Source organism: Ylistrum balloti, unplaced genomic scaffold (assembly GCF_031769215.1).
Source record: "Ylistrum balloti isolate Yb309-2 unplaced genomic scaffold, AGI_CSIRO_Ybal_v1 Utg370580, whole genome shotgun sequence".
NCBI lineage: Eukaryota > Metazoa > Mollusca > Bivalvia > Pectinida > Pectinidae > Ylistrum > Ylistrum balloti.
In genome coordinates, this window is record NW_026782361.1 from 948,949 (window position 1) to 966,419 (window position 17,471).

The following is a 17,471-nucleotide window of genomic DNA, read 5'->3' on the forward strand; positions in this document are numbered from 1 at the left end:
CCAGTGAATTTGCACATGTCTTATCTTTGTACATCACTTGTGTAATTTACCCTAGAGTTTTTTGTGGCTGTTTTCTATTGATTTCGTTTTCTACATTTTTACATTAAAACCTGTCAAAAGTTAGTTATTTGAGTTATGTGATAAAATGTATCTGAATTTGTTTTTTGTAATATTTTGAATGAGATTTCATGAAACTTGTCTTGAAGTTTAAATTTTTGCTTGCCAATTAAAGGCTCAAAAAAATAAAATCTCTTCTGACTTGTCTCATAGAATCTCATACGAAATATTACAAAAAAATTCATATACCATACAAAGTGTTGATATGTAAATGGTATCATATATATATATATACACACAAAGGCTTAGAACAATAAAGTGAGTATTATATTTCAATTTCAGTATCAAATAAGCTGTTTTACCTACTCCTATTCTGTATGATGCACCTTAATCTTCATTTCGAGAGTTTGAGATTCAAATGCTATCATTAGATGAAAATTAATTTTACTCTGTAAGGAGTAAAGTGTGGAAATTGTAAGTTTCATCTACCCAGCATTCAAATTAGTTCAGGTTTGAAATTTTCAAAAGTAAAATTTTAGATATTGGAATTTAAATTAATCAACTGAAAGCAGAAATAAATGGCATTATTTGCCCTTTTTTTCTCAATAATTGAATTAATGAAATTGAATTTGCTTACAGCAATGACTCCATTATTCCGATACCTCAAACAGTTACCTCCCTTCCCTCATTCCATCAGTACAAAGATGGTAAAGCGATAAGATCATCTGCCCAGGGCAGCTGAGAATGTGATCACCTGGTCATCCAGGTCAAATTGTTTACAAATGTAATTGTAAAATACAATGAAACAGTACAACTTAGCAAAAGTAACAAAGAAGTCTGAACATCCTCGATACTCCAGGGGTTACGATCATTTTTGCTCTCTGCACCCCTGGAAAATGTCATTGCAAAATGTGAAATGCAAAATACCTTACTTACCTAGAATTTACAGTGGAATGAATATTATTGACAACTGACATCTTAATATGCATAACATGATTTTCTTTTTAGTTAAAATACAAGAAAATATTAAGGTATCAATAATCTATTATGGAAAATTTTCATTGTTTTCATGGCATCAATCAAGGTAAAACGATTAGATGATGAATTATATCTGATCATCATCTAATCACTACTGTACAGTCCTGAAGTCATACTGTCAGTGATGGCCTTCACCTAAGTTCTCTTTTTATACCCTGGTTTTAAGTTATTAAACACTGCGTGTGACTGTGCAGTCCCCCAATGTTACTGTCAGTGACAGCCTTCACCCAAACTTTTACTGTGGGCCCTGTATCAGAAGCTGATACCAGAAGAGATGTACCTGACACTATGAATAGTATGTCATCCACACCAGCTTGTACTACTCTCACCTCATAATTTATACTACTAAAATCTAAACAGTCCAAATTTTCTGGTGGTTCCCACTGTATATTAAACACCATAGATCCCTTTTCTACATTTCCTAATTGTTTTATATTTCTGTCTTTGGCATCAGACTCAGAATTAATCTTATCACATTGGATGTTGGCCACCTTGGCTGGAAACATACGAAGATCCTCACTAGCAACTGGTGCATTCAAAGATGTTGTGACAAGTCTGGTGATGGTGGGAATATCTACCTCTGTATCCTGATAAATGTGGTACAACCAGGAAGGGTCACTACAACAAAGGTGCTCCCGCACTTCAGTCTCTGCCACTATGGCTGCCTGCTCTTGTGATGATAAATGACTGATACCCCCGATGTCTGCTGACCAGTCGGGATGTCCTACAGATTTTGATTTATCCATGTTCTGCCAGGCTGAGTAGACCAGCTCCATCCCTGGTAACTCAGCTAGAGTCCTGAAAGGAGAGTACTTTTCAGGAGAGACAGCATAAGGGAACAACTCAATAACAAAGGATCCAGGCTTCAGAAAGGCAGCAAGTGACATAAGTGATCCATGCATTCCAACAAGACCACGGGAAAATTTAACATACTGTATGATTTCTCTAAAGCTGTGAGTTTCCAAACTTAGCATGAACACTTTCATGTTTACATCAGCAGAAAGAGAAAGCATCAGTTCCATTTCATTGATAATGAGGCGATTGTCTTTCCTAGAGAGCAGAACAAAATAATCACCAGAAGAAAGTACCATGTTGGGAGGGTTTAGTATATTGAGTTGACTGACAATGTAATTAACTGTGCTGTGTATGAGAAATCCTGAGGCTGATGTGCCTTCTATAGGTGCCTGGGGTAAAAGGTAGCCATATTTGTACCATACAGTTTCCATTGACAATCCAACGTAAGAATACTCAAAACAAAGCGATTGTTCCTGACTGAAGTCTGTGACATACATAGGAGGTTTAGTGGTGAAGAGGGTATACAAGTCTGCAAAGTCCCCACGATCCCATCCTTCCACGAACACCAGCTGGACATCATACTTGTCCAAAGAATTTTGTCCACTGATGAAATTCAGTGTGAAGTGTAGTGGGAAAATATCATCATGGAGAACATGCATGATATTGTCAGGTTTAAACCTACTGAAGATCATGCTTTGACCCTTGATCCACCTGACCTTTGAATTATTAAACATTGATGACCTGACATCTACTAAGTTAGCAGTATGACCATTGTAACCAACAACAGTAGAAAGATGTAGCCATGGCCTGCTGTTTTTACCAAGTTGTGATCTATCCACCACACTTTGATCACTGTGATAAAAGAAGAAAGTTTCTTTCAAAGGGCTGTAACATAGGTTCTTAAAACGACACATTTTTCTTATTTCTGAACTGCCATGACACCATACAGAGGTCGCTATTTGTGATATATCATTCTGTGATGATTTCTCGTTCTTATGTGATTTGTCAGTTACTATGGCATGCACACTTCCATCAACATCCATCTCTGATGTCTTCTTGTTAGTGTGACCTTCACCTAAAGACTCACTGCTCAAAGATAAAACACTTGATGTTTCTGGGCTTGAAGCTTTGGTTTGCTCATATTCTTCAAAATACTTTCCACTCTGAGCTTCTCCTTCTGCTTTGTTGCTATAAATTGCCAGACTACTTTGAATAAGGTCTGTTTCAAAATACTGGTCTGATTTACTACTAAAGTCTGTCCCAGAAAATTTATCTTTATGGGAATAAACCCTTTCACTGTCATACTTTGTTGCCCCTAAGTTGTCAATATCCTGGTTGCTGGCAGATTCTTCAAAGCTAGACTGACTTGTAGCAATGTAGTTTATATCTTTTTCAATATTTCCTATATGGTCTCCAGGCTGGGGGCGATGAGAGAGTGGTGGGCTTGGGGGCTGAGAGAGAATGGGGTGTGGATAGCAGTCCATTTGTAAATCCTCTACAAGTGACCTCAGATCTATATATTTCTTGACAACTACTGCCAAAATAGACAGCATGACAGCATGGGTGATGAAATGGAGATTCGTCATTCTTATTTTTTGGATTGGAGTTTGGTCCAATTAATTCACATGCCAGATCTGAAAATAAAAGAAACAACATTAAATTTTTTTGATTTTTTGCATTCATCATTTCAATTTCTGTATTCATCACTCTTTATTTCTTTGGGTTGATAGCCTCTTGGCGTGTGTGTGGGGTTCCATTGCTCTCAAACACACTTCATTACAGAGATATCAGGGCTTTTTTTGTTCTACCAGCTGAATCAGAGTTGTTTGTTGATGAAATAAGGGGTGGGCATACTAATTTTAGTATGCTTTCTGATGAGCTTAAAGCAAGCTTTTGAAACTAGTATTAATATTGGTGCGTTTATTCTGATTTATGCCTGAAATTATATTTTTTTATCTATCGATGCACCACTCAAAATAAACAAGCACACCCCAGATCTTATTTATGCCATGACAAAAACTGATGTTTCAATGCACATAGGATTAGGTATGTATAACACCTATTTCTTCAGCAGAGAAAACATTGCACTTATTCACATATGTACATCACCAAGCAAATTGCCACTGTTCACCATGTCTTCAGCTTTGTCACGCATACATGCAATGTCAGTTCTGGAGGTCATAGTCGCAGTGTAAGTTATAACTGTTACTCACAGCGATGTAATCAAGCAAAGTACAATACACATGGTGGAGTCCATCATGAGTATAGCCAAAAGGGAAACCATTAAACATTTTCTTTTAAACTACATGTATAAGTGTCGTCAATTCCCCTGAAATTGTCTGACCAACCTGATATTGAACATAGCATGACCTGCTTAAATTGGAAAAATGCTAATGTCATTTGATATTTAACTTTCGAGTTTTGATCTGTGTTTAAAAAGTTCAATTTTTATCATCCGATGTCGTGAAAATAAAAAACATACAGAACATATCAGGTAAATATGATATTGATTACAAAGTCTTTTCCTTGATGACCCTTTAATATAACGCTTAATCCTTGATTTTGAAATGCTATATTAGATGGTTAGGCATAAAGACTTGTCCTTATATATCTAGTGAATGTGCTTAAGTTAAAAAACGTATGTCGTGAACAATGCAGTCACTCATGTCGGTCCATCTTACCATTCAGCAATCAATATTGATAAAACAGAAACATTGTATTCATATCTAGGCGATATGAGTTGACATAATAAGGACAAATCCTCTCATTGCAGCTTGTTTCCAAAAGGCAATGTAGCCGGTGCCAGTGTTTTGCCTGCCTCTGTAAGTCAGTGTGCGCATGTCTGTCAAAGTGAAAGAAGAGTTCGATCGGTCAAAACAATAAGTTCATTAAAAGTGTCTGTTCGTTTTCGTTTTTGCACTGATTGTCTATTCTTGTCACGGAAAATTCCATGACAAGGATGCCTATCTATTTAATATTGCCTTCACTCTTCCATTTCCACACTGATCACTCTCAGTCTCAACGTCGGGTGTAAAGGCGTTATACCTACATTAGAACTCTTCTGTAAAGAAGATAATTAATCAACAGCTAGGAATTTTGAAGTTGAAATGTTCCGAAACTGAGATAATTACATGATTTGATGATAATGAGTCGTACCGGTGCCGAAATGAGGGCAAGGTAAGTATATTATCGTCTCTTAATTACCGTTAAAGCAAAAATAGTAGGAGGATTAAATAGATTTTCATATTTATTGGGTTATTTTATAAGACATTCGTGACTTGACTTGTCTGATTTGACAGTTTACGCGGTTAATCTGTACGCACGATTCATTTCTTATCCAGTGTTTTGCTCACAAATCTTAATGTTGTTTTTGTGATATTTTGAAAATGATCAGAATATCTCGGTGAACACGTTGAACCTCAGTTTTCAGAGTTTTGATTCTTACCTTTACCTTGATAGGCCAAATTTGATACTTACACGCCCATGTACATTCAATTTCATATCACTTACGAAATGTTTTCTTCATAATTTTCAACCCACTCCATTACAGGTCGACGGTTACATGGGTTGGGGTGGGTTGGGGAGTGGAAGCAATAAACTATGACTGATGGTAATATATGTATAGCAACACCATGGAAGCTTTTGTGTGTACTTTGAGATAAGGATAGGCTATGGTATAACATGGAAATAAAATATTGATGTTTTGCTGGTTGTGTGTATGAAGGTTTCAAGGGTTTCTTGGGGAATAAGTGCTTTTGAATTCCTTAAGTGTTGTGCAGTGTATTGCTGCTTATAGCAGGAGATTTTCTTGTGCTGTTATTCTGGATAGAAACATGCATTTGTACTTGTCCGTTGAAGAAGTTATGGGTGTAAATGAGAAGGGATGCATACGTATAGCACAGTTTACCCTTGTCAATATATATTGTCCTGTGTATAGGAGCTAGGTTATGATTATACTGGCAATTGAGAATTGAGAAATCAGATAAATCACAGGCATGGATTTCATCAGTGATAAATGTCAATATTTGCTCTAATTCTGATGAAAGATTAAAATTCAATACATTCCAACAGTTTGATATGTTGTAGCTTCTGAGTTATTCTGACATTCTGTTGACTTTCTGATCCTGATGAATATCTGAACTTAAGCCCTATGAAAATTAAGAAATAAGCTACCAGTGTCTTGCTTGGCATACAAACATTAATTGTGATGAGAAATCACATACCTCTTAACCCTCCCAGAACATGTCTTAAATCTTTTTGCTGCCCATATGAATTCCTCATTGAAGGTATTTTATTTAAACTTCACAGAATCTACCAACTTTTAGCAATGGAAGTTGCCTAATTGTAAATCTACATCACAAGTCTTAGCTGTACAACTGTACTAGACAACTACCACTCTAAAATCTGTCCATTGAAAGGATCATTGACCCTGCTCATATGACTTTAAGGGATATTTCATCCATGCTGCAAAACTTCTGGCTGTTCTGGGATATTTCATCCATGCTACAAAATTTCTGGCTGCTCTGTATCTTTTAAGAACTTGTTCTGATGACTGTTAAAACTATTGTTAGCATCAAAATATCTCTCCTGCAGTCAGTTTGGACAGGTGAAATTGGTGGGAATACTTCTAGTGAAACTGTTTTAATGAAGCGCATTTGGGAAATGCGGAACTGAAAGGTCACTGAATCATAGATTTTATGAAGAATATAGGGTAAATACACAAGTGTGTATGCTGTTCACTAAAATTTCTGCTGTGATTACAATTTTGTTATTTCATTAGGGTTATTTTCTGTTGGTCTTTTAATTTACACAAATATTTCATTCTGTTTAGCTTAAAAAGATATAAACCTGTTATGCCAAAATTAGGGCAGCATGCAAATGTTTGTAAATCGATGTAGCTAGATCTATAAAGAATTTTTGCAAATTAAATGTCACATGTTGATTTAAATGGTAAATAAAGGAAGTAATTCAAAAGTTTACAGTATTATGTAGTATCAATTGATGAAAAGTAAACAAATACTTAAAATATTGCATAATTCTAACAAAGGTAATGTGTGCTGTATTTCATTACTTCATGAGACCAGCTTAACATCCTCATACTGCTCAATTCATACTTTTTTCTTGAAATATTTAAGGGTGCCTATTTTCATCATATATGGTACGATAATAACAAATTTAAAAATGTTCCTATTTTTAAGTGACCTATCCCCATCTGGAAATGGATTGTTACAATAACACATTATATATATATACATATGTTTATATAGAGATTTTAATATACATAAAACAGACTGGTATCACAAGATTAAAAATTAAGACAAACTGCAAGTTCGTGAAAGCATTTTTATAATTTATCAAACAAATCACACCTTTTGGTTTACTTTTCTTTTCAGTGAAACTCAATCTAAATTCATACAAGATCGTGTGTCCCTGGTGGAGAAGCATTTTGGACAGCTATGTGACACGATGTCTTCTATAACGAGAAAAACAGCACGACTTAGAGATAAAGGTAAAAAGAAAAGACAACCTTTTATTCAAAGAGTAAAATATTGGTATTTCCTTTTCAAACATTTGGTACTAGTTTGGACAGCTATTCATATATTAACAGTTGTCACTGATTCATCAGTAGCATTGTAAAGACATTTGTATTTTCTGTGTTTCTAGGAGATCAGTTAGCTAAAGATATCACAACCTACTCTGAGGCAGATTCTCACAACCCATCAATGCTAAGATGTCTCACAGAATTTGCAACAAATCTATCAGCTATACAGGATTATAGACAAGCAGAGGTAATTTTTTAGATAATATCAGTTATAATAGTTAGCAATAAGATATGAAAAAGTGTTTTTAGCAAATTCATATTTCAGGAATTGATTATTCACTTAAAAGTGACATTGTTGCTTTACATTCTATGAAGGGATAACTTTTAAGAAAATAAAACAACTTTAAGGTGAGGTTTTGTTTGTAATTGTATCTGCTGCATTGCCTAAACGTCACCTGAAAACTTTTTTTTTATGAAGCCATGTCATCCAATACACACAAATAGCGTGGTGTATTACAGATGGTGAAATTGTTAATTTTCAGGTTACAAGACTTGATGCCAAAGTTGTACAACCTTTAAGTAATTATGGACTTAAGTGCAAACAGGCAAAAAATGACCTCAAATCAGCATACACCGCACAGGATAAAGAAGTTAAACAAAAGAAGAAGCTTGACATGCTTCGACAGAAAAATCCTGGTGATCGTTCTCAGATCTCGCAGGCGGAAACTGAGCTGCAGAAGGCCAGTGTAGAGGCCTCACGCACATCAAAAAATCTTCAGCAGCAGGTTGACAAATTTGAGTTGGAAAAACTCAAGGATATTAAGGTATTTAATACTGTGTATTTGTTGAAGTGATGCATTTTAATATGATGAAAATACCAGATAAACTCTTGTATTTAAAATATAAAGCCAATCATTTTAATCTTTTAACTGATCCCACTGTGCAAAATTGGAAACATGATCAGAGTAAAGCATCAGAATTAGAACAAGAAATAAAATTGACATCAATTTTAAAGAGTAAAGGATAAAGAAAAAACAATTTGCTTATAACAATACTGTACAATATATTTTCATTGCATACTGTGACATACTGGTACCTTGTGACATCAATATGCGATGGAGGTACATTATGTATATACTGAAGACCAGAGATATGTACCAGTTTGCTTTACTAGTCAAGTTCTAGAGTTGAATAATTTTTGTACCACCTGTTCACCAGAAATTTGTATTTTTCTAGAAAATGTTAAGTGACTATGTGAACATAGAGATGATGTTCCATGCCAAAGCATTGGAGATTTACACCCAGTGTTACCAAAACATCTCCTCTGTTGATGTGGAGGAAGACATGGATGTAAGTAGTACAGCTAATCACACCTACTCTACTGTGTTTCTGTATAATAGTTCATATACCAACAGGAGACATTTCAAGGTGGGGTCAACCCTCCCTTCCCTCAATTTTCCATAGATTTTGTAGTTTAAGAAATATTGGTGTTACATTTAGCAGTAATATTTGTTTAAGTGTGAAATCTGAAGGATGCAACTAGCATGTAGGCTTAGAAGTAATTTTGTTTTGATAAAGAAGCTACTCCTTACCTAAGTTGATGTGCATTAATATTGTAAAACTGAATTTATTTTATTGCTATATTTGGTAGGAAATGTTTTTATTTATTACCAAAGTTTTACATTTTTGATATTTGGATTGTTTTGACTTATCTTTATTGTTTATTTTGCGATGAAGATAAAAACCTACAACAATTCACACACAAAGTATGTGAAGATCTAGGTAAAAAAATAAAATGATTTCCTTGTATTTTGATAACAGGAATTTCGCTCAAAGCTCACCCCTCCTAACACTGCAGCGAGGATGAATATGGTCAGATCTTCTTCGTATTCCTCTCTCAACTCCAACACAAACTCAAAACAGACAACGCCCATCAAGATGAACAGACAACAGTCAGCGCCTGCAAGTTCTCATTCCACGCCAACTAAACCTCCCACAGGATCACAGTCCCGAACACGAATACCAGTAAATACCACTCCTACTTGGAAAATATAACAAATTCTGGACAGAGAGTTATGGAGTTGTCCTTATCATTAATGCATGTACTAATATGAATAGTGCATAATGATATTCAAACTTGTTGCCACTTTAACATCTGACCTGTCTCAGCAAATCTACTGCTATATAATGAAACAGGATCAATTCTTTTATTCATTTTGAGTACGAAACCTTTCTTGTAGGTAAGCCACAGATTTCTTCTATAATGGCCTTTACAATAGAGTGAATCATCTATATAATATATGATATAGGTGTGTTATTATAATACTTGACTTATCTTGTATTATTGACTTATAGGTAATGGGTCTTGATGATGATGATGATGATGATGACGATGACGACGACGATGAAGAGGATGATGAAGACGACGAAGATGAAACAGATGATGAAGATGAAACAGAATCAGAATTATCAACAGCAAGATCTCAACAAAAGCAGATATCACAGCCAAGACGTGTGTTGCCACGGTAGGACATTGGGATACTGTTGTGACTGTTAGACTGCAGATCTGTGATATACCATCCGTCCACAACTAGAGGAGGCTAATCCTTAGCTCTCAATGCACTTCACAATGTTGACCTGAAGATAAGCCATTGTACTGAATGCCAGTAAAGCGCTTCTTTGCATTTGCTATTTCTTCCATGGTGCAATCAATTATGATTACATTAAGATATGTTACAATTGCTAAGAATGTTTTTGTTTTGCCTGCGAAGTACCATAGTGTTACCAGTATTATATTAGGGAGGAGTCATCTACATTGTATTGAAATTTTTTAACTTCATGTAAAAAAGATTAGTCCAATCTTCACATATAGTTAGATCCATTGATAGTGGACACTTCAACATAGCTACAGCAGCATGATATCCAGATTGTTTTGGTCCAGGTATATTATGAGTTTTAAAATTCCTGTCTTAAGAGGCTTAAGTTTCTTCAAACGTACAAGTGTTCTAAACGACCTTGGAGTATTTTAAGGGTACAAACTCAAATATGGCTTGTCCACTTCACTTATCATCTAGCAAGTGCTGTAACATGTTGAATAGATATTTTTTCTCATTTCATAAGAAGTGTGATATTTTTTTAGTAAAAATGTCATTTTACTTTAAGTTGAAATTTGAGAGTTTTCAAACATCTGTTTGATTGATTCATTTCACTTCAAAATGAGTTTAAAGTCATAAAATAAAACTGGATTGTTTGATATCAGACAAGTGTCCTTCTGTCTTCAGGAAGAGTAGGAATTTTGAAGTTAAAATATAACATACACTTTTATAGCTACAGAGCTTAACACAAAAGCAACAACAGGCAAACATGACAATTCAACCTATGATTAAGTTTAATTCTTGTTATTAAGAAGTTGATCCTCAGAACTTCCAGTCAGCACAGCATTCTTAGTCTAATACTGAATTTCATGTGAAGTGTTTTTAATCTTGAACTCAGAACTTTCAATCAGCATTCTCAGTCTATTACTGTATTTCAAGTGTAGTGCCATATCACTCTCAAATTATTCATTGTAGTCTCTAATTGATTATTTACCTACCAAGGTAAATTAATATCAATGCACGTAATCAAGGAAACCTATTGTCATCCTTGCTTTTGTCTACAATAACATTGATTGCATATCAATATATATACCAGTAGTACCTCTCCTCAGTTGATCTAGGTACATTTTTTGTCTACTACTTCATATGACACTAATTTATAATCCAAGTGGTACTTACCTCCAACAGAAATGGATACATTTTATTACATTTTTTGCAGAAAAATATAGTTTTACCTGTATGATGAAAATATAAATGATACTAGCACTGAGAGTGAAAAAAAAAACCTATTGTTTATATTTTCATTTGTTTGTGACCAGTCAGCATTTGCAGTTATCAATTTTCCCAGGGTGCATTGTGAAATTCAGGTACAACAACTTCCAATATTACAGTTATAGTTGACATGATTGTGAATTTACATGTTTCTGTGTACATAAATGGTATTTATAATGGAAGGAATACATATAACACCTTCTCCAGCACAATATTCCTGACCATCTTCTAGGTGTACCGTTTTGTAGATTTTTTTTTACACATTTAGGTATACTGTGAGGGTTTAATGCCTTGTTGGAAATTTTCTTTTGTAACATGTGGTGCATGAAACAACTTTTCTATGTATTAGTTTGACATGTTTAAATCTTAAACATGTTTTTATTTGCTCTTACATAATATTTACAGATCTGTAATATAGTCCAGTGTTCATTTTGTAATTATTAAATTACAACTGTCTGATATGTTGACAGGTATGTGCATGTCTTTATTAATTTATTTAAGGTACATGAAAGTATCGCATAGTAATCTATTGATAAGATGATGATGTGGGTCAAACTGGTGATGGGTATATCTATAAACATGCAATTTGGCACTAGCATCCCTGAAGAAACTTTATTTGGATGTGTAAGTTTGCTAAATAGGATATTGTAGCTACTAACTATGGAGAGCAGACTAACTGCAAGTTATAGTGTACTTTCATAAGTGGTATAGATCTGACAGAAAGCTAAAAATGTTCCTGTTCCAATTATAGATGTGAACGTGCTGGAAGATTGCCGTTATAGAATTAAATTCTAATCTGAAAAAAAAACCCCACTTTTCTTCAAACTAATTATCCAAAACAATATCAGTTCAACTTTTAGCACCACAATGCACATCTCAATGTCTCAAGTAATAGCTTAATATGAGGAAAATCTGTTGATAATTTCCTGTCTCGGGATATAAGTTGATATTTGTGTCCTCCCACTTCTTCCTTGGTCATAGTAATTATACATTTCATTATGATCTACTGACCAAAATTGCATTGAAACATTGACTGTGAGGATCTTGCTATATGTAACACCTACTCATAGAAATCTGAAATATACTTGTCATGAAGGTGTTTCACCTACATTCACTTAAATACTTACTTATCTGTGGTTAAGGTACCGTATTTCAATTTCGTACAAAACAACGACACATTCTTTGGTGTCTCCTCTGCATTCACCACACCTGCTTTGCTTGCATATCCTATCAAGGTGCTGTGTTAAGACTTCCTCCTTCAAAAGTTACCTCACTGATCCTTTTTAAAAATAAAAAACAACCCAACAACACTACCCTTATGAATCTTATTTCAAACAGAGGGAAGGGAGGTGGAACATTTTACACCTAGGGTAAGTACTGATGCAACGTCATGACCCTTGCCTTAAATACACACCTGATGGTACATATCATTTCTATATACCCTTCATACTAGGGTATATTTTTATATCAACACTATTTATACATGTAATGTGAAACTTCACTATTTTTCACTAATTTTGTGTCTCTGAGTGATTATCATACACATAAATTGTTGGCTATTTGTATATCTAAAATAAATTTGAAATGTACTTGTTAATAATGAACTATCAATGACTTACTACATTGTATGTATACTTGGCTGCTAGCTAGTCCACTACTTTATGATTTTAGTATTTATATGAATGAATGATTCTCTTGTTAATTGTGGTAAGTTTTATTACTATGTTACATGTACGCATGGTCCGATATTAAACTAATACAGATATACATCATTGACTCTTCGATCTTTTTCTTTTGGTTTATATTTTCCAAGTGGTACTCTGTAAAGATAATACCATTTTTACCACACATTGCTTTTACATACATGTACAATTCATCGAATGGATGATGTCTTTGTTTCATTGCTGGGTTCTTTGAGGTGGGATCTGGTAGTGGATTGTGCCCACAACCACAGCAGGACAGGATGGTCTGTGATCTCTAGTGACCCCTGCAGGACATAACCACAGCAGGACAGAATGATCTGTGATCTCAAGTGACCCCTGCAGGACACAACCACATCAGGACAGAATGATCTGTGATCTCAAGTGACCCCTGCAGGACAAAACCACATCAGGACAGGATGATGGGTGATCTCAAGTGACCTCCACAAGACACAGCCACAGCAAGACAGGATGGTCTGAGATCTCTGGTGACCCCCACAGGACATAACCATAGCTGGTTAGGATGGTCTGTGATCTCTGGTGACACCCCAGCAGGACATCCAAAAGGACAACTACAATGGGACAAGATGGTCTGTGATCTCTAATGATCCCCTAAGGACACAGCCACAGCAGGACATATAAGATGGCCTGTAATATGACCTTCCTAAGAAATAAACAGACTGTCTCCAGTAAGAATCGAACCACTCAGATCTCCAAATGAAATTTAGAAGTTGGATGATCTACCGACTGAGCTATCATGTCTCCTTAAATAGAGAATGACAATATCTGAAACAATATTCTCTAACTATATGTGGACATCTACATGTCAAATTTAATTTATTTAGTCTCACTGAAATCCGATCTTGCAACTTAAAAAACACAATAAATCGAACTTTTTCAATTCAGATACATCAATTTTAATGTTACAGACATATCAATTTCAATGTAACAGTTATGTCAATTTTTAATGTCACAGACATATCAATTTCAATGTAACAGTAATGTCAATTTAAATGTCACAGATACATGAATTTAAATGTTAAAGACATGTCAATTTAAATGTTAAAGACATGTCAATTTAAATGTTAAAGACATGTCAATTTAAATATTGCAGACACTCAATTCAAATGTTAGGTACAACTTATATCAACCACTCTTACGTAACAATGCCTTTTAGCCTGGAGTGTCTTCCCTTTTATTTGTAAGGACAATTTCTGGATAACAACTTTGCAAAAATGCAAAATTGGCTGCAGATTTGAAAGTTCAGTCCCTGAACTGTCTTTCTTTTAGGGAAAAACCTTCATGGTATATTTTACTGAAGCAATTATATATGTTACCAGGAAAACATTTGCAACAGTACTTCAGTATTACCTTAATTCTAAACATAATTTAAGTAAGTGAAAGCATCATCATTTCATACCATTTTTGTACATTTTCCTTAGAAATTTGAGTCACACTAACACAGATTCTTTATACCAGTAACATTCAAAGTCTCATTAATCTGTTCGGGTCATTCTGTTGACCTCCGTGTCATTTTCATGACCCTTCAGGGTCAGCAGAGTCTTTCATTTATAATTAACATCGAGGCTTCATACACAAGTGAGAAACTGCAACAAATTACTTTCAATGACCAATCATATTTCATCGAAAATGAATTAGATTTTTGTGTAATACAAAAAAACTTTTTATCATTTAACAAATGCATGTACCTAAATAAACACATTTGGTGATACATGTACACGACTAAATGTACAAAATGATTTATGGAATATATTGGAAAAAATGGGTTGTGTTTTTCAAGATATGTGTGCAGTTTCAGCTGTAAAAATATTATCTAATTTATAATGTTAGAAAAGAAATATGTATAAGCAACATTTCAATTTCTCACATACAATGAAAAAATGATACAAACAGCATATCCTAGAAAATTCTATTGCATTTTTCTCAGTTCTCCCATCCATGAACAGTAGACACTTCACTGACATGGTCACGGACAACCTGGTCTAGAATATCATGAATATCCTTACACCCTTTAACAGCCATGTCTGTCACACGACTCAAATTGTCTTCATGGAGACGTCCATTCATTTCTAAAAACACAATCTGTTCTGATTTGGGCAAAGTAGCTGCAATGATTTCTGGGCTGCCTGAGGACTCTTCCATATAATTAATGTCTGTAATTGGGGTGTCATTAACAAAACTTGAAGAACAGGCACACACATAGTCTCTCAATGCTATCCCTGCATCTATTAGGGCCAATGTTGAGGCATTCACACTGGTACAGTAATTCCCACCATCAGACTGTAACACCTGAAAATTGTGTGAGTAGGATCATTAAACTATATAACAGAATAATGATTACGACATAATGAAATACATCTTTATGTACCGACATCTTACAACTCCTGATTAGATATATTTTGATAATTTTAATGAACAAATAAACAAAACCACAGTTTTCTCATTCTTTAGTATTAAAGGGATTTTTGTTACCAGTGACCACCTACTGAAACCAAATAAGGAAAATGGTCATTTTGTTACTCAGTTATTTACATGTATTCTTATTAGCAGCTTTGTGATAAACATCTCAATTAATGACACAAACTACCATAAGTAGTGTCTTACTTTACATTTCATCATGCACTTTTCCAAGAAATATTGAAAGCTGCATAAAAATCAACTACAAGTTATCTCAATGTTTTGTGAACATTCATCACCAGTGTCCATATACTACTAGTGACTGGCTGATTTCAAATTTGTCACTTGACTGAATTGTCCCCTTAAACCTCTGCTGGAGTCAAACACCTCATGAAACTATTTCTTTTCAGAACAAGTTTCTGGTACCAGGCCAACTGCCTTTTTTCCCCCCTGAAAAACTATTCTGAACTGTGATACAAAGTGCTACTGAATGGTTATATGTGAATATTCTTTTTACCTCAACAAAAATATCAATTTGTGATCTAGGATAGAGGCTTGTTTGGATTGCAGCATCAAATGTTTGTTGAAGATGCATGGTCATCTCTTGTGACTTTCTATCCCCACGCGGTCTTCGTTTACGTTCTCCAGTACTAAATGTGGCCATACTGTATTGACAGTTTACGAGAACCTTGTCATGTAGAGCTTTACTCCTACTTCCTCGAATCTGTAATGGAAACGGTAACTTCACCATGAACATTCTGGTATCAAATTTAACAATAAGAACAGGACAAGCCAGATCAGTAATCATTTATAACATGAAAGCAATGTAAACAGTATAAACTGTAAATAAATTACACAAATGTTTAGATAAATATATGTGTACATAATTTTTCACCATTCCCCATGATCACTGATTCACAAGTAATTAAAAACAAAATCAATATTTCAGGACAGGTGAGATAATGCAGTAGTGTGTTCTTCATTCTGCATTAGTTTTTCTCTTTGAATATTTTCACCTCATTAACCAAGAAGCAAAGAGTCATGATATTGGACTGAAAAATTTTGTGGGTGAGCCTGACAAAGTTTTCGAAAAGAAATTACTTTTACCTATATTAAAAGTCAAATGGGTCAATTTTCAAAGGATGTCATAAACCAAGTGGTGAAGAGTCTTTAAAAATATAATGATCTTAAACTGATGTTGTATATGAAGTGAGAAATGACTATAATTCGCTAAAATCAAATAAAACTAAGAACTAATGCAAGATATTGGAAGAAATAAAAAAAAACTATTGATCATGAAAACCTTTTATTAGCATGTAACAAGAAAAATTAACAGCTAGACCTCACTATAAAACACTGCAAATCGACTTTTTTTTTATCATGATTGATGTAATATAAAAAAAATCACCAGCCTGCATATTACTTCTCTATGATACAACATTTTACGCGAGATTTTATGTGACTTTCATTTGTTTTATTAAAACAGGTACCAGCCTTTCTTATTAATACATTCAATGTATAATCATTCGCACATTATTTCACGAACGTATTAAGAGGAGGCTAACACCTAAACGGTATGTATGTATGTATTTAATCACACTTGCCTCATGAGGACCGTACACGGCAGCTAAAACTTTAGTATTTCCCTGTTCTATGTATGCCGAACCATCGGCTTGATTAAATACTCCTAAACGGCATTGAATCTTCCGCAATTCATGGGGCCTTCGTCCATCAATGCGGAACCCTTGATCTGACAATAATTCTAGACCTGCCATGCTTTACTCTGAAAATGAAACCGGATATTATCAACGGTTTCTAATCGAGAAACCGGTATAAAACTTGCTATGCGAATGTGTTTAAATGTTATCACTTCACTTGAGAAAAAATTCTTCTATCATTTTGATATTACTGCTTATTTATATAAAAGACAAAACATATTTCTATGATACAAATATTGCACAATACTTTTTCTTACAGAACATAAATAGATTAGTGAAATACGGAGCCCTCCCTTGGAGCTCTTCAGTGTTTCGTTTTCACAACGAAAACAGACGA

The 17,471-nt window shown here is 34.5% G+C and overlaps 3 protein-coding genes across 3 annotated transcripts; 1 reads left to right on the forward strand and 2 right to left on the reverse strand.

Annotated features, from left to right (window-relative positions):
• Window positions 1–241: 241 nt before the first annotated feature.
• On the reverse strand, window positions 242–4,657 carry LOC132556607 (protein O-linked-mannose beta-1,4-N-acetylglucosaminyltransferase 2-like). The gene is made up of 2 exons (XM_060221038.1): window positions 4,572–4,657; window positions 242–3,524 (listed from the first exon to the last, which is right to left on the reverse strand). Exon 2 carries the CDS (start codon window positions 3,474–3,476, stop codon window positions 1,257–1,259), a length of 2,220 nt encoding a protein of 739 aa, XP_060077021.1. The 5' UTR covers window positions 3,477–3,524; window positions 4,572–4,657; the 3' UTR covers window positions 242–1,256.
• A 348-nt stretch (window positions 4,658–5,005) lies between these two features.
• LOC132556619 (CBY1-interacting BAR domain-containing protein 1-like) lies at window positions 5,006–10,522 on the forward strand. The gene is made up of 7 exons (XM_060221052.1): window positions 5,006–5,067; window positions 7,284–7,399; window positions 7,555–7,679; window positions 7,975–8,256; window positions 8,669–8,782; window positions 9,254–9,457; window positions 9,788–10,522. The coding sequence occupies exons 1-7, from the start codon at window positions 5,030–5,032 to the stop codon at window positions 9,959–9,961; spliced, it is 1,053 nt and encodes a 350-aa protein (XP_060077035.1). The 5' UTR covers window positions 5,006–5,029; the 3' UTR covers window positions 9,962–10,522.
• A 3,438-nt stretch (window positions 10,523–13,960) lies between these two features.
• On the reverse strand, window positions 13,961–17,191 carry LOC132556614 (exosome complex component RRP41-like). Its single transcript, XM_060221046.1, has 3 exons — window positions 17,021–17,191; window positions 15,934–16,140; window positions 13,961–15,308 (listed from the first exon to the last, which is right to left on the reverse strand). The coding sequence occupies exons 1-3, from the start codon at window positions 17,189–17,191 to the stop codon at window positions 14,943–14,945; spliced, it is 744 nt and encodes a 247-aa protein (XP_060077029.1). The 3' UTR covers window positions 13,961–14,942.
• Between the last annotated feature and the right edge of the window lie 280 nt (window positions 17,192–17,471).

Bases quoted from the DNA above. Each gene is read 5' to 3' on its own strand.
- LOC132556614 (XM_060221046.1), bottom strand. From the start codon at position 17,191: ATGGCAGGTCTAGAATTATTGTCAGATCAAGGGTTCCGCATTGATGGA. The intron at 16,141-17,020 runs GCAAGTGTGATT...TTTCCATTACAG, and splicing joins CCGTGTACGGTCCTCATGAG to ATTCGAGGAAGTAGGAGTAA. The intron at 15,309-15,933 runs GTAAAAAGAATA...CACAATTTTCAG, and splicing joins AAATTGATATTTTTGTTGAG to GTGTTACAGTCTGATGGTGG.
- LOC132556619 (XM_060221052.1), top strand. From the start codon at position 5,030: ATGATAATGAGTCGTACCGGTGCCGAAATGAGGGCAAG. The intron at 5,068-7,283 runs GTAAGTATATTA...TTTTCTTTTCAG, and splicing joins GGTGCCGAAATGAGGGCAAG to TGAAACTCAATCTAAATTCA. The intron at 8,783-9,253 runs GTAAGTAGTACA...TTTTGATAACAG, and splicing joins ATGTGGAGGAAGACATGGAT to GAATTTCGCTCAAAGCTCAC.
- LOC132556607 (XM_060221038.1), bottom strand. From the start codon at position 3,476: ATGACGAATCTCCATTTCATCACCCATGCTGTCATGCTGTCTATTTTG.